Source organism: Gekko japonicus, unplaced genomic scaffold (assembly GCF_001447785.1).
Source record: "Gekko japonicus isolate JY-2015 unplaced genomic scaffold, Gekko_japonicus_V1.1 scaffold1287, whole genome shotgun sequence".
Lineage (NCBI taxonomy): Eukaryota > Metazoa > Chordata > Lepidosauria > Squamata > Gekkonidae > Gekko > Gekko japonicus.
This window is the reverse complement of record NW_015165862.1, coordinates 90,414-106,361: the sequence shown is the minus strand read 5'-3', so window position 1 is coordinate 106,361 and position 15,948 is coordinate 90,414. Positions and strand designations below refer to the sequence as shown.

The 15,948-nt window shown below is 51.2% G+C and overlaps 1 protein-coding gene across 1 annotated transcript in view; it reads left to right on the top strand.

Annotated features, from left to right (window-relative positions):
• The window catches only part of LOC107110446 (collagen alpha-1(V) chain), a 291,309-nt gene that overhangs the window by 216,609 nt on the left and 58,752 nt on the right, over window positions 1-15,948 (top strand). The window contains exons 32-41 of the mRNA XM_015411231.1: window positions 1,234-1,278; window positions 1,385-1,438; window positions 2,991-3,035; window positions 4,374-4,427; window positions 4,609-4,662; window positions 7,228-7,281; window positions 9,458-9,565; window positions 10,213-10,302; window positions 10,420-10,473; window positions 10,951-11,058. Of these exons, the coding sequence (XP_015266717.1) occupies window positions 1,234-1,278; window positions 1,385-1,438; window positions 2,991-3,035; window positions 4,374-4,427; window positions 4,609-4,662; window positions 7,228-7,281; window positions 9,458-9,565; window positions 10,213-10,302; window positions 10,420-10,473; window positions 10,951-11,058 (666 nt within the window). The remainder of the gene's footprint in view (window positions 1-1,233; window positions 1,279-1,384; window positions 1,439-2,990; window positions 3,036-4,373; window positions 4,428-4,608; window positions 4,663-7,227; window positions 7,282-9,457; window positions 9,566-10,212; window positions 10,303-10,419; window positions 10,474-10,950; window positions 11,059-15,948) is intronic.

Below are 15,948 nucleotides of genomic sequence, written 5' to 3'. Positions count from 1 at the left end.
CTATTCTGCTATGGTCAGGCCTCACCTGGAGTACTGTGTCCAGTTTTGGGCACCACATTTTAGGAAGGATGTTGACAAGCTCGAGCGTGTCCAGAAGAGGGCAACCAGGATGGTGAGAGAGTTGGAGTCCAAGTCTTATGAAGAAAGGCTGAAAGAGTTGTGTATGTTTAGCCTGGGAAAGAGAAGGCTTAGAGGGGACATGATTGCAGTCTTCAAGTATCTGAAGGGCTGTCATGTAGAAGATGGAGCAGATCTATTCTCTCTTGCTTCGGATTGCAAGACTAGATCTAATGGGTGGAAATCACAAGGGAGTTGATACCCGCTAAATATCAGGAGACACTTCCTAACTGTAAGAGTGGGTGAGCAGTGGAACAGGCTGCCTCGGGAGGTGGTGGAGGCGCCTTTGCTGGACGTTTTCAAGCGGAGGCTGGACGACCATCTTTCGGGTATTTTGTAGGACTGTCTTTCGGCTCTGCTCCTGCAGAGTGCATGGGGTTGGACTAGATGACCTGAAAGGTCCCTTCCAGCTCTAACATTCTATGATTCTATTAAGGCTGGTGCCTGTCCTCTTCTTTCCACACCTAAAAAAAGGCCACAGTATTATATCCTCTCTCCAGTCCTTCTCTTCCCTCACCCTCCCCAGTATCTGTTAGTACTTTCACGCCTTGCACACTTGCTGAACTCTGAGCTTCTCTTGTCGCCAGAGAAATCCAGGGGCCTTGCATGCTCTATCCCCTGCAAAGCAAGCTCTGGTTGCACAACACAGACAGCGAACGCTGGGGTCATTGGTGACCCCACCTCCACCCCCACCCCCGCGCACACACACACACATGCATGCTACAACTCTATCAGGACAAAAGAAGAAGAGTACCATTACATTTGATTTCTACTCCCATTTAAATATACAGGCTTGAAAAGAATGCAGAGAATCTAAATCATTCTTCAACATGTTAACAGTCAGCCATCTTGTTCACGTAGTGTGTGACACGTTATATTTCTCTCCTTCCCCTTATTTTTCTGCTTTGTTGTGGTGGTCTGGTCCAAGCTCAAGTTCAACTTATATTTTTAATTATTATTATTTGCATTTATTTTATCTTGTTGGTTTGATCTTCTTGTGTTGTGAGTGTGTCTCTACTTGCCTGAAGTTCTTGGGGGGTCGGGGCAGGGAGAGGAATCAAAATAAATGTGCCTCTTGAAATGAACTCCCTGACTTCTTTCTCTCTCTGATTCCAGGGCACCCCTGGCAAACCGGGGCCAAGAGGCCAACGCGGCCCAACGGTAAACAAGTGCTGTCTTGTCCTTCTTGTTTTGCCAGATTGACACATAGTGGTGGGTAGTTGCCTGGGACGTCAATAACGAGCCTCTCTTCCCTCTCTCCCCAAAGGGTCCACGAGGAGAACGAGGTCAGCGGGGCATCACAGGCAAGCCGGGGCCGAAGGTATTTTCTTTAATACACTTGGGGGGGGGGTATTTTGTGTGTGTGTGCGTGGAGTGGCAGGCATGGGAGTGGGTGTGTGTGTGTGTGCTCTTGGAAGTCATGGCGACCTCTGGTGGCTGACCCCTACTGGGGGCCTGGAGGATATTCAGAGAGGTGGCTGAATAGAGCCTGCCCCTGCCTCCTGGCTCTGGTATTCCAAGGAGGTCTCCCATCCAAGGACTTGCCAGAGTCGACCCTGCTTGCCTTCCGAGATCGGGCTATCCAGGTCAGGGCTGGGCTGAAGGCATTGCTGCCCCGTCCTGGAACTCCTGAGCTTTGGACAGGGAGGCAGTTTCCTTTCTGTTTGGCTTGTTTAGCAGGAGAGAAGCATCTAAAATCAGAACAGGCCAAGAACCATCCACAGAACGGTATCGGTGGCAGTTCCTGGCAGCCTGTTCAGGCCTCTGATGTGGCCTCTTCTGGGGTGTCCTGTTGGCACGCCACCTGCCGTGCCAAGGCCGATGAGACGGCGGGTGATGTCACCGTGCCAGGCTCTGCTGGCTTAAACACTCTGCAGATTTTGATAAAAATTCACATTTTGGGACCTTCTTCCTCTGCTGGAAATATCCCAAAACACTGGATGTTTTTCCTCTGCTCACAAATGCTGGGGGGGGGGGGGAATGACGTTACTGTTGATTGAACACTGAGTGTTGTTATTCCCACAGTGGTACTACTAATAGTGTCTTTGGCAGAAAGGTGGGAAAGAACAAACACTTGATGGCTGAAATGCCACTTGCCCAGTGTTAAATTTGCTCTGTGTCTGTGATGGGTTTGCAGGCCTGAAGAGGCTTTTTGAGGTCTGCCTCATCTGCATCTTTCCGGCAGGCCTGAAGAGGCTTTTTGAGGTCTGCTGCATCTTTCCATGGTTTGACGGATGCTGCTTTCCCCAATTTCCGACCTCTTTCAGCAAGCCGCATTGCCTGTTCTATAGAACAGCTGCATTCTGCAGTATAGTTATTAGCTACAGCAGCTTCGTGAACCTCCATGTAGAACAGCAGTCTGCCACTGGATCCCAGCTGTTGAGGGTGAAGTTTCATGCTTGTGGGCCCTCCAGGGGCATGCGGCAGGCTGCTGCTGGACACACAGCCCTAGGGTATGATCAGGCAAAGCAGTTCACTCCCGGACGGTGACTGCTGGAGTCTGCAAGAGTCAGCATAAAGCGCAGCATGTAGACTGGCACGTGAGGGCTGGGGTCCCCTTTGCGGGGTGCATGAAATGGTCCCCTTATTTGGTAAGCATAGATGGACTCAGGTGGGAGACAGAAGCTGCTGTTGCTGGCTGGCTGGCTGTTCACCTGTCTGACACAGGTGGGGACCCCTGCTGGCAGGAGCTGTCTCCCAGCAAAAGTGACAGAAGACCGATCTACTTGAGAGAAGGCACAAAGCCTCTGCTTTGCTCCCAGCAGTCAAGAAGTGACCTGCCCACATTTTGTGTGATCAGTCCAGATTGATTTTCTTAGCTTGGAGGTGCTGGTGATTCTGAGTTTTAATTTTTCTTTCTTTCTTTTTTAAAGGGCAACTCTGGTGGGGATGGTCCACCGGGCCCTCCAGGCGAAAGGGTAAGATAAACCAGGCTGGGGCAGAGCTTTTGATGGGTGGGGATTGTACCTTTAGGATGCAACATGGAACTAAGCTGGTCCTCAGCTTGCAGCATGAACCTCAAGAAGACCATGGCCACTTCCCAGTGAGCCACCCGGGGTTTCTGTAACGATTCCTGTAATGCATGCTGGACCAGGTGGGGCCTTGAGCCGATCAAGTAAAGCACGTCTCGTGTTCTCATGCAAGGGCATGAGAGAAACCCATTCTCTGTGGTTTCATTGCTGAGAGGTCCTGAGTCTCGGCTGTTGCTGGAGCAGTGGCTAGACAGCCATCTGGCAGGGATGCTGCAGCTTTTGATTTCCTGCATCAAACAGGAGGTGGGCCTGGACAAAAAAATTAACAGTCGTCCAGCAGCACCTTAAGGACTAGCAACATTGGTTTCAGGTTGAGTTCAGCAGCACCTTTAAGACCAACGAAGTTTTATTTTGGGGATCAGCTTTCGTGTGTATTCAGAGGCCTCTTCAGAGACATGGAAACAGACTCCCTCAAGACCTGCGTACGGGTGGGGGGGGGAGTTGCCAGGAAGGGCTAGTTAGAGTCAAGAGCCCTCAGTCAGTCGTCACACCAGTAAGGCTTGAGGACGTCTGTTTCCGTCTCTCTGCGGAAGTGCTGCACCCACCCGAAAGCTCCTGCCCAGAATTAGACTGTGCTGGTCTCCAAGGTGCCTGACTGGACTCAGGCTTCGTTCTGCTGCTTCAGACCCACGCGGCTGCCCAGTACTGGTTTCAGTGTGAGCTTTTGTGAGTCGCCGTTTGCTTCACTTCCTCGGATATCTGGAAGGAAGCTCCTGCTGGGAATCCTTCTTATGGGGAAGATGACAAGGGCGGGGTGGAGAGGAAGCCGAGAGGGCTGGGGGGGGGGGCATCTGTGGAATGTGCATTACCTGTGTGAGAGGAAAAGGCAGGAGCTGAGGCAGAGCTGTTGGTGGATCCAGCCGTAAATCGACAGAATGCGCAGCTACTTATTACAGGCGGTGAGAGAGGTCAGAGGTTAGAACAAATAAGCAAAGTGATGAAGTAGGATAAGTAATAACTACTCAGGGAGAAGCAGTCCAATGTTTAAGTGAAAATTCTGATATTGGTATTAGAAAAAAAACACTTTAAGAACAGCCAATTAAAATTTCTAAAAATCAGAGCTGTTAGAGACCGGACGGCTCTTCCCCCTCTAGGACTGCTGGGGCTCACAGAAGGGAAAAGTAGACCACGTTCTTCATCCGTCCATCCCTCTCCAGCCTCCCCAGGAAAGCAGACTGCTCCAGCCTTACCTGGTAACAATGCCTCCGTCTGCTTACTTTTCAGGGTCCTCCAGGGCCTCAGGGACCTACGGGATTTCCTGGACCAAAAGGTCCTCCGGTGAGTATGGCCAGAAGGGAGATCCCCCCCACACACACACACACGCACACGCACTTTGTGTGCCTTGGAGCTGGCCAGCTGTGGTGTAGCCAGCCCCGCTCTCAGCTTGGCCACCTGGGCACCTGCAGAATCACTCCTGAGGCGCCTGTGGTTTTCTTCAGCATTCCCCTTTCTTCTTTAGGGTCCCCCTGGGAAAGACGGGTTGCCTGGCCACCCTGGGCAGAGAGGTGAAACGGTAAGTACTGTGCGATCTGCCGCCTTGGGAAGGGGCTCTGAAGTGGGCTTTTCCTCTCTTGCCTGTAATTAGCGGCAACGTTTCCCGTGAAGTCCGGTGGTGTTTGGAAGCCTTAGTTCTTCCAGGCTGCTGGTTTGCCCAGTAAACACATCTCTTTGCTCTCTTCATCTCTTGCACTTCATCTGAAATCAATATGGCAGCTCCGCTCCAAATGCCCCTCAGGAGACTCCTCTGCCATTTCTGCCATGAAGGGAAACCAAGAGGAAACAAACCAGTCAGCCTGGCGTGCTGTTCCTTTTAGTGGTCAGCACATCTTGGATGATTGCTGCTGCCTTGTGAGTGGGCAGCACGGAGGTATTCCATTCGCAACACATACTGAACTCTCAAGGCTGAGGTCCACTGCCCAAAGCAGCCATTGTAATAGCTGGGAAATTTTCTATAGGGGAAATGATGTGCTGTGGCTGGGGAACACGGTGATTCCTGGGAGATCTCCAGGCCCCACAGGGAGATTGGCAACTCCAGTGACCGTTTAAGGGAAGATTGGGATATGTATTTTGGCAACTCCAGTGACCATTTAAGGGAAAATTGGGATATGTCAGGACACATTCTATGACTCGCAACAGCAAACTGTTTAGAATGTTAGAGGCAAAGGCCAAACAGGCCGCATATGCAAATGACCTCTGTGTTCTGACTGGCTACTGGGGGGAGACGAACAGCAAACTGTTTAGAATATTGGAGGTGAGACTCAGGCAACACAGCCGGTGGATAGGGACAGCTTCTGAGTGACAGATCAGGAAGCCAACTGATTTGGGAGCATGTGGAATGTTCAGGAGAGTCCATGACCAAAACAGTATTATTATATAGAGAGATGATTAACATAAAAATCCAAATGTGATATCATTTATAGCACTGACTACCACCAATCCCGCATCAATTTCACATCTGTGCACAGTAGATGGTAACTAATCATACGGGGGGGCGGGTAGATGAGTAAAACAATACGAGATGGAAACACGCCGCGGGAAGCCAATACTGATAAGTCACCACTGCCTTAACCATAGGCCTGGCGTAACATCTCCATTTTACAGGCCCCGTAAAACTACATTAGGGCTGCGGTCACATGGAGCATTAGCCACGCTGCAGAGATGGAAGATAGGCGGATTTTCCGGGCGCGATCACACCGCCACATCTGGGAAGCGTAGAGCTCCCATGGCGAACCGAAGATGCGGGGTAAAAAACTAGTACCTCCGAGATACTAGTTTCCGTAAAGCGCGGGGCAAGGGCGGGCGTCTGATCGTGTTTCCGATGGTAGGTCGTGGCATCCAGAGCCCGCCCATGTCCCAAGGCAAAAAGGTTTTTTTCCCCCAAGTTTCCATGGGATGCGCACAAGCACCCAATGGCGCATGCGCACACTTTGGTTTTTAAAAAACCCACAACCCCGTTTGCCACGGCGGCAGCACCTCTGTGATCGCGCCGCGCCGCTTCTTTGCCATGCTACAGATTGTGGTATGATCGGCACCTCCCCCCGAACTACGGGACGTCGGCGGGACGTATGATCCCCCGGCCGCGCGGTAGTTTGCTCCGGGGCAAACAGCCACGCCTCCCCCCCCCCCCGCGATATCCGGCCCGTGTGACCGGGGCCTAGGTCTTGCAGGGCCCATATCTCTCTTGGGAGAGTGTTCCACCGAGCTGGCACCAGAGCGGAAAAGGTTCTGGCTCTGGTTGAGGCCATGTGGACTTCCTTTGAGCCAGGGATTACCAGCAGATGTTGGCCCATAGAGTGTAGCACTCTTTGAGGGACATATTGGGAGAGACAGTCCTGAAGGTATGTTTCAGACTGCGTAGGGCTTTAAAGGTTAGAACCAAAGCCTTGAATTTGACCTGGTACTCAACTGGAAGCCAGTGCAGTGTCAGGTCCCACAGGAATCAACGGAATCGCTTTCAGGAAAAAGGTTATTTTATTGAAGCCATGAGTCACTGAACAGGTCTCTGTTTAGAATAACGTGAGTCTACAAAGGCAAGTAGTATAAAGGAAATTCATAATAGCTCTAGCCAATGATTATAATTCCCGCTCTGGTACAAGGAGCAGTTCTACGCGCCAATTCTCTGGGAAAGTAACGGCACGTCGTTATCACTACAAAGCAGTTCACATGCAGCTGGCAAAGCACTGGTAGTATATGCACTCACAATGGTGTTCCTGTAAGGATATGCACCGCTGCATTCTGGTCTAACTGGAGTTTCTGTGTCAATCTCAAGGGTAGCCCTGCATAGAGTGCATTACAGTAGTCCAACCTGGAGGTGACTGTTGCATAGATCTCTGTGGCACTAGGTCATGGGGAGATAGGTGGGGAACCAGTTGCCTAACCTGCCAATGGTGGGGAAATGCTGATCTGGCAACACTCACGATTTGGGCCTCGTTCATTTCCTCATTCATTGGGATTTCGCATCCTTCCAAAGGGGATACATCTGCTTATTAGAAAAGTGACTGTCAGGCCACCTGAATCATTCTGTGCAAAGTGCTGCGATTTCTTGCTCTGTGTGTGAAACTGTCCTATTCTGTCGCAGGGCTTCCAAGGCAAGACGGGTCCCCCTGGGCCTCCGGGAGTTGTTGGGCCGCAGGTAGGTGCTCCCAGAAGCCTCCCTGGCGGGATTGTCTGCTTCCTCCTTTCTGCTGTATGGGGAAACAGCCAACTATCCCATTACCTCCTAATTAGCCGGCCCTGTCAGATTAATGGCAGAGTAAATTCTGTATTGCAGGGTAAATACGTGTTTACGTCTGCCTTCTGAGGCGCACAAGTCGACTGTTTGGTAATTATGTTTGGAAATGCTAAAATGTAATTAGTGTGATGTTCCGATGCAAGGGTGTTGCCAAGGCATTCTCCGGGCAACCTGCTCGCTTTTCGTTAACGTATAAGCTCTCACTCAGACCTGGGCCGAGGGCAGCGGGAGGCGGGCAGGCGCCCCAGGCGGGGGGAGGGGGCCGAGGGCTGGGCCCGGCCGGAGCCAGAAATGCAGCTGAAGCCCCGCTGGACTGGAGAGGCGTGCAGCAGGGGGAAGGATGGCCACGTGGAGCGGACAGAGGCGGCTGCAGCAAGCCTGGGGAGCCTCACGAGTCAGCCTGGACTCTGGCCGCTGCCCAGGCAAGGATCTGCCCCTGGCCCCGGAGAGGAGGAGGGCCCCGCCCCTGCCCTCCCCATCCATCCATCCTTCCCTCCATCCACTGAGCAAAGCCTTGCAGCAGCCAACAGAGGGGCCATTCGAGTTGGAGGGAGGGTCCTGGGGGATTGGCGAGGTCCACCCCAATGATTACAGCTAGGATTGGCCAGTGGGGTGTCAGGGGTTGGCGCCAGGCTGGAATGTGGGAGAGCAGTAGCCCTGCGCCTCCTTCCTCTGGCGCCTCCAGTGGCTCGTGCAGAGTGGGTGTCTGCCTGCCTGCCTCTCTCATACCCTTGTGCCAGAAGCTGCTTTTCTGCTGCTCCTGCTTGGGGTGGGGGTGGAGGCAGATCATAGGAGGGCTGGGGCATCACAGGACCCCTTGCGCAGCTTTCCTCTTTTGCCACGGATCTCCAGCCTCTGAGTCTGTAGGGGAGAGGAGGCAGCTGCTGGACATGTCCCACTCGGTCCCAAGCCCGCCAGTTGGCTCCTTTTGCCTCTTTGCCTGGCTCTGCCTGGCCAGCAGGGTAGAGAGTTTTGCAGTGTTGCTGAGCCACGTGTCCCGACTGCAGCCACCTGTGCCTTGAGAACGGCTGTTCCAGGCAGCGGCTGTACCATTCGCCCCTCCCTGTGCCAAACAGTCACCACGTCATCCCCCAAGGGCAGGGCCTGCGACAGCACCCTTCGGAGAGCTTCCCGGCCCAATCCTGACACTCCCCTGCTGCTTATGAGGTGCCTTTTGCTCCTTAAGGGGTGTGAATGCACTTAGCAAAAAAAGGTGCTAAAGAGCTTGTGTTTACGATAACAACACAGTGAAGGGCTGATGGGCCCTTTTTCAGTACTGTCCCTCTGTCATCTCTGAGCAAAGAGGGGTTTTTTTGTAGGGCTTCAAACACTAGAGAATGACAGAGCAAGGAGCAGAGGAATCTCTCACAGACTCTCTTGATTGTGTCCGCAGCTGCTGCCTGTAGCTGTCCAAATACCTTCCTTCCCATTTATGGTCCTGCCCGTTGTTTTCAAGGAACAGGAATTAAAGGGAAGAAGCCCTGAGTGCGTACAGAGTGCTTTTCTCCCTCCTCACTCTGCCGCTGCAGCCAGAGAATGAGGGGGGGGGGGAGTCGCAGCCCAGCGTAGACGACAGGACTCCTGGGCAGGCCTGCTTTCAGAAGCTGCACATTGCCCCAGTCGCCAGGAAACTCACTCAAGAATTTTCTCTGAAATTCTGAGATACACACCCCTTTACCGATTCTCCGTGCCTGAGTGTACCCAGCCCCCCTGCCAGGTTTGGGTACAACAGAGACCAGGGTGGCTTCATTGTTACCTCACACAGCAGTTAATGTGAATCACCATCCAGGGCGCCATGGATTGAGTTACGTCTGTTCTTCACTGACATGCCTCCTGCTTGGCAAAATGGATATTATCTGCATGGCTGCAGTTTTCTGCAAGCAAAATGGAACTTCTCCCTTATCCTAAGAAGAGTATCTGATGGAAGGTTTTTGGCACCTGAAAACTTTGTTGGTAGACGCAGATTGCACTCTCCTTTTGGCCTGTCTCCGGATTTGCTCTGGGTGGTCCAGGATACTGTTCAGAAGGTGTCTGATCCCTCCCGCCCTTCTGCTCCCCTCTTCCTACTTCCTTGCAGGGTCCCACTGGAGAGACGGGTCCAATGGGGGAACGCGGCCATCCGGGGCCTCCAGGCCCACCAGGTGAACAGGGACTTCCTGGGCTGGCTGGAAAGGAAGGCACGAAGGTGTGTGTGTGTGTCTGTCTGTCTGTCTGTCTGTCTGTCTGTCTGTGAATGCTTTCATCAGCAAAGTGTTTGGGACCCCAGGAACTGCTTGTAGTTAAGGGAAGGTATTTCAAAAGCAGAGTGGAAGCACCGTTCAATAATAAGGCATGAGTTTTTACAACCTGAGCCGTCCTATTTGGTAGACTGGGTACTGAGCCACAGAATAATGCTAGACGATAGTTCCTTCTTCCTTTCCCTTAAGAGACTTCTCCGTCTCTTAGGAGAAGCCAGAAAGATTGGTGCTTAGATCGCGCAATGTCAAAGCAAAGATTAGGCCCCTGTTAACTTAAAGGGCTTTCCCCTGACTGGGGAGGTTTCCTTTCTTCAGAAACACACTGTTCAAACTGCTGTGGAAGTTCTTCTTTTTAGCTTGAACTGTTGGGGGGCTGTTCTTTTAAATTACATGTTGTTTTAAAGTGGAATTGGGGAAGTTTTAACTCAGATTTGTATCTTATACTTATTCCGTGATCCATTTGTTGGTCTTCAGCCAGAAAGTGGAATAGAAATCAAATAAGTGTCATTAGGAAATCCATGCGCCGGTGGGCTTTGGGTGGCCATGAAGCGTCCGCTGCATCCGCTGAATCTGAACTGGGAACTTGTCATTGCAGGGTGACCCCGGCCCCACAGGCCTTCCAGGGAAAGACGGCCCGCCTGGTCTGAGAGGGTTCCCTGGCGACAGAGGTCTTCCGGGTCCCATTGTAAGTCAAGGTTTCTTAAATGGATCCTGTTAGCAGCACCTCTTTCTGCAATGCTTTTTGTGTTTCTTTTCTGTAACTGGATGGTGACCTCTTTCTCTGTCCCTTTGTGCCCTGCAGGGACCTGTGGGCCTGAAGGGTAGCGAAGGTCCGCCCGGCCCTCCTGGCCCAGCAGTAAGTCAAAGCCTTTCTTGCCTAGAATCTTCACGCTCGATCTCCTGCCTCCCCACCCCTTCTGGCTTGCGACCCGGGGAGTCTGCCTGGGAATTGAGATCACGGGGAGGAGCCCTCCCGGCTGTCCCACCCATCGGAGAAGCTGGTCCGGGCGGGCACACGAGAGAGGAGGGCCTCTTTGGGGGCGGCCCCCCCGGCCAGGATCGCTAACAAAAGGGTTCTCAGGATAATCCAATGGAAACCATGGGAAAACCACTATTTCTCTGTGGCGCAGCCAGTGCTCGTATTCCATAAATGTTGGAGCTGAGAACACAAACAAGAGACTGGATTTTCCACAGGGCCCTCTCCTCCCTGCTGTCCCCTGTGGCTAGAAGAAGGTCTCTCTGGAGGTAGCACCCCCTTTCCACCCTCCTTGCGGGCATGATCCAGTTATTGAGCTCCCCCCCCCCGTATTCTCACTGTCGTCTTTCCTTGCAGGGCTCTCCTGGTGAGCGAGGCCCCGCTGGAGCAGCTGGCCCAATTGGTCTCCCAGGGCGGCCTGGCCCCCAGGGGCCACCCGGCCCTGCCGGTGAGAAAGGAGCTCCGGTAAGCCTTCTGTTCAGGGGGTGTACAGTGTGGGGCACAGGGCAGGGCTAGCCTGAGGGCAGCTACAGTTTGCTTGGGTGCCAGAGAGGCACAGAGAGGGTGGGATGCAGCACCTGCAGTGCAGCCATTAGGGATTCTGGGGCTTGTACAGTCTGGCCGGGGCGAGGGGGTGTGCGCACTGAATTTAGCTGGGGGGGGGGTGCTCTGCAACTGTAGGCCCTGAATTGGGGGCTGGACCTGCAGCCAGAGCCTTCTCCCCAGTCAGAGCACAGCTCCATCTAGCACAGCACTGCTGTCATAAGAACATAAGAGAGAAGCCACATTGGATCAGGCCAATGGCCCATCCAGTCCAACACTCTGCATCACACAGTAGCCAAAACCCAGGTGCCATCAGGAGGTCTACCAGCAGAGCCAGAACTCCAGAAGCCCTCTCACTGTTGTCCCCCAAGAACCAAGGGTACACAGCATCATTGCCTCAGACATAGTGTTCCATCTACACCTTCTGGCTAATAGCCACTGATGGACCTCTGCTCCGTATGTTTATCCAATCCCCTCTGGAAGGGGTCTGTGCTCGTAGCTGCCACTACTTCCTGCGGCAGTGAATTCCATATGTTAATTATTCTTTGGGTGAAGAAGTACTTCCTTTTATCTGTTCCAAGCCTACTGCTCAGGGATGTAATCTATGAACCTCTGTCCATTATTTTTGAGAATTCTTGGAGAACAGATGAGGTACCAGAAGATGGGAGGTGGGCAAATGTTGTCCCCATCTTCAAGAAGAGAAAAGGAAGGATCTGGGTAACTACCAGCCTGTCAGCTCAATGTCTATACCTGGAAAAGTTTTAGAACAAATCATCAAACAGTCGGTCCTTGAGCACTTAGAAAGGACAGCTGTGATTACTAAGAGCCAGCATGGGTTTCTCAAGAACAAGTCATGTCAGACTAACCTTATCTCTTTTTTTGAGAAAGTTACTACCTTGCTGGATCAGGGGAATGCTGTAGACATGGTTTATCTTGATTTCAGGAAGGCTTTTGGTAAGGTTCCACATAATATTCTTGTTGACAAGTTGGTAAAATGTGGTTTGGATTCTATGACTGTCAGGTGGATCTGTAACTGGCTGACAGATCACACCCAAAGAGTGCTTGTGAATGGTTCCTCATCCTCTTGGAGAGGAGTGACAAGTGGAGTGCCTCAGGGACCTGTCCTGGGACCTATTTTATTCAACATCTTTATCAATGATTTAGATGAAAGAATAGAGGGAATGCTTATTAAATTTGCAGATGACACTAAATTGGGAGGGGTAGCAAATATGATAGAAGACAGAGTCAGGATACAGGATGATTTTGACAGGCTGGAAAATGGGGCTAAAACAAATAAAATCAATTTCAGTGGGGATAAATGTAAAGTTCTGCATTTAGGTAGGAAAAATCAAATGCATAATTATAGGATGGGGGAGATTTGTCTTGGCAGTAGAATGTGCATAAAGGATCTAGTGGTCTTAGTAGACCATACACTAAACATGAGTCAGCAGTGTGATGCAGTAGCTAAAAAGGCAAATGAGGCTTTGGGCTGTATCAACAGAAGTATAGTGTCCAGATCACGTGAAGTGATTGTATCGCTTTACTCTGCTCTGGTTAGATCTCACCTAGGGTACTGTGTTCAGTTTTGGGCACCACAATTTAAGAAGGATATAGACAAGCTGGAACATGTCCAGAGGAGGGCAACAAAGATGGATGAGGGGTCTGGAGACCAAGTCCTATGAGGAAAGGCTGAAGGAGCTGGGAGCCTGGAGAGGAGATGACTGAGAAGTGATATGATAACCATCTTCAGGTACTTGAAGGGCTGTCATATGGAGGATGGTGCAGAGTTGTTTTCTGTTGCCCCAGAAGGTTGGACCAGAACCAACAGGTTGAAATTAAATCAGAAGAGTTTTCGGCTAAACATTAGGAAGAACTTCCTCACAGGTTGAGTGGTTCCTCAGTGGAACAGGCTTCCTCGGGAGGTGGTGGGCTCTCCTTCTTTGGAGGTTTTGAAGCAGAGGCTAGATGGCCATCTGACAGCAATGCGGATTCTGTGAATTTAGGCAGATCGTGAGAGGGAGGGCAGGAAGCGATGAGCCAATGCTCAGCTCTTGTGGCCCTTTCTTACATGCCCGGGAAATGCTGATCACCACTTTGGGGTCAGGAAGCAATTTTCTCCAGGCCAGTTTGGCTGGAGATCCTGGAGGGTTTTTTCTGTTTTTTGTTTTTGCCATCTTCTGGGCATGGAGCAGGGGGTCACTGGGTGTGTGTGTGTGGGGGGGAGATATGTGAATTTCCTGCATTGTGCAGGGGGTTGGACTAGATGACCCTGGATGTCCCTTCCAATTCTATGATTCTTACCCTAGTTAGTTAGGTTAAAATATAGACACCCCCCCATCTGTTTCCTTTTATCCCTTTCTCCCCCTTTAAGGATAGTTGCCAGAAAATGTGTCTTTGTAGCCTGCTCCTCTCTGGATGCTGTCAAGTCTGAATCCAGAGCTGTGGCAAATGATCTGTTGGCTGTGAGGAATACTTGGATGTGCCATTGGGAGATGGACCCAGAGCTCTAGACTCATCCTGCCAGTATATTCTTGCAGGCTTAGGCTCTTTGGGAAACCGCAGCAAATAGGCCTGTCTGGAAGCGAAGCTTGTCTACTGCTAAGAAAGAGGACTCCACGTTTTCTCCATACAAATAGCCTGTGAGTTTAGCAGATCCCAGGTCAAGTTGCACCACTCAAAGCCTTCGTAGATAAAAGAAGAGTAGCTTTCAGGGACTCTACTCTTTCTCCAAGGGATCAAAGAAGCAGAACTAGGGGTTTGTTTCCAGCAGTTGGTGACTGGCCAGCATAGGCGTGTGGACAAGGGTGACATTGTCCAACAAATGCCCCGGAGCTTGTTGCCTCACCCAGCTCCAGGGATTCCCAGGAACACCAGCTGTTCATTCAAGTGGTCCAGCATCCATTGTGTATTCAGTAATGGAACCTGCTCCACAGGACCAGGGTTTATTCTATTTTTTTCCCCTGGGATGTGTGCTCCATTGCAAATCTGATGTGGCTGAGCGATTTATTTGGTGAAGTGTTTCGGGATGCAAATGCTTACTGCAGAGGCACTAAATCAATGAGGTTTGTGTGCTTCCAGGGATTATCTGCATGTTCCAATTTGTAGTCAGCCAAGGGAAAAGCTGCACTTCTCCCATTACAACCTTCATTTCCAAAGTAGAGTTTTGCCATTCAGGCTGTTCTCAATTCCCACACAGTTGTGATCAAGGTAGTGCTGGCCCTTTTCTGGATTACATCCTGTCCATTCCCCCTACAGGAGCATTCAAGGCCTGACGGATGTACAGGTCTCTCTGTCTTCCTCCAGGACGGAGTGTGCTTGTCAACAGGGATGAGTTCTCTCAGCTCAGCATAATGCCTGGAGCCCTTCAGAATAGTCCTGGAGGTCATGCAGTACAAAATGACCCGTCTTGGATGAATGGCCAAGGAAGACCTCAGATCGCTGCCTAAAAGAAAAAGTGAGGAAGCAGATGGGATCTAGTGTGAACTCGTGACGATTTTTAGAACTGTCACGTCTTCACATTAGATCCCATCAGAGGATGCTGCTCTAGTCCTGCATCATTATTCCAACCCATCTCCAAGGATTTCCTGTCTTGCTTTGCTATGGTTGGCTCAGAGGATATGGTGTTTTGCATATGGGGACAGGCTTATGTAGTTTCCCTGTTGCTGCTGCAGCTGCTAATACAGTGTGGGAGGACGGTTTCCCTGGTAGGTTTGGTGTTGCTTTTAAATCAGCATATCAGATCCTCTGAGTTCACAACTTTCTTTTTTTTTAAAGTAAGTCTCTAGCCCATTTTGTTTCAGTGATATGCTTTTTTGCACATATGTCTGCAAAAAGGGGGCTAGAGACTTAATTTAAAAAAAAATTAAAGCTGGGAATTCAGAGAACCAGGTGCATATTTGGGCTTATGCTATTAAATCACCAATTTAAACGAAAGGAAAACCCATCTGCAGTAGGGAGAGGAAATAGCAACTGTGGGGAAAATGGCTGCTGTGTGGGTGGAACCAGGAAAATCTGAACTTTCCCATTTGCATGGCAGCCACCCAGGCTTTGCTGCTATTTCCCCCCAAAATTTGAAGCAAAGCAGGTTTGGGAAAGATTGAAGAAAAGCCATGAAACCCCAAGGAGATGTACAAATGTTCCATATTACTCTGGGAAAGTGGGGGGGGGGGGGGGGGATGGGGAGATTCTTCCAAACAGCATCAAACTCAGGACAAATATCCCATGTGGCAACACCCTCTGTCACAGGGAACAGGTCTTTTACCACTCATAGAAAGTAACCTGCTAGGCATCAGAGCAGCCTTAAAGCACCATGTCACCCAAGGGATGGGGTCTCGGGAATCTCACCTGCCTGGAACTTTATGCCTTTGATCTAGCTCTACTCACCTTCCAGGACCAGTGAGGTTGATAAAAGGGAACACAGGCTTTGGCAAATAAAATGCAAGTCTGTGATCAGGCAGGCTAAAAGGAAATATGAGGAGCATATAGCAAAAAACATAAAGGCCGTGACGGAATGGGCCCGCGTCAGCTGGCAGACCCCAATCTGCCCACCCCTCCTTTGCCTGCCCTGGTACCTGAAGGGGCAGTTTTTCACCACTGCCTCCGGGTATTGCTGCCACCACTGTCCCTGTCTTGGGCTCTGGTTAGGCGGGGCAGCCTCCTAACCTCCCTCTGATGTCGCTAGGAACCCATCTCGGGGTTTCCTGGCAATCTCCGGGGCTCCCCTGGAGAGTTGGCAACTGGCCGTTTTACCCTTGTTTTCCTTAGGGAGTCTCCAACCCACCCCCGGCATGTTCAAGCAGCTGGGGGAACTAG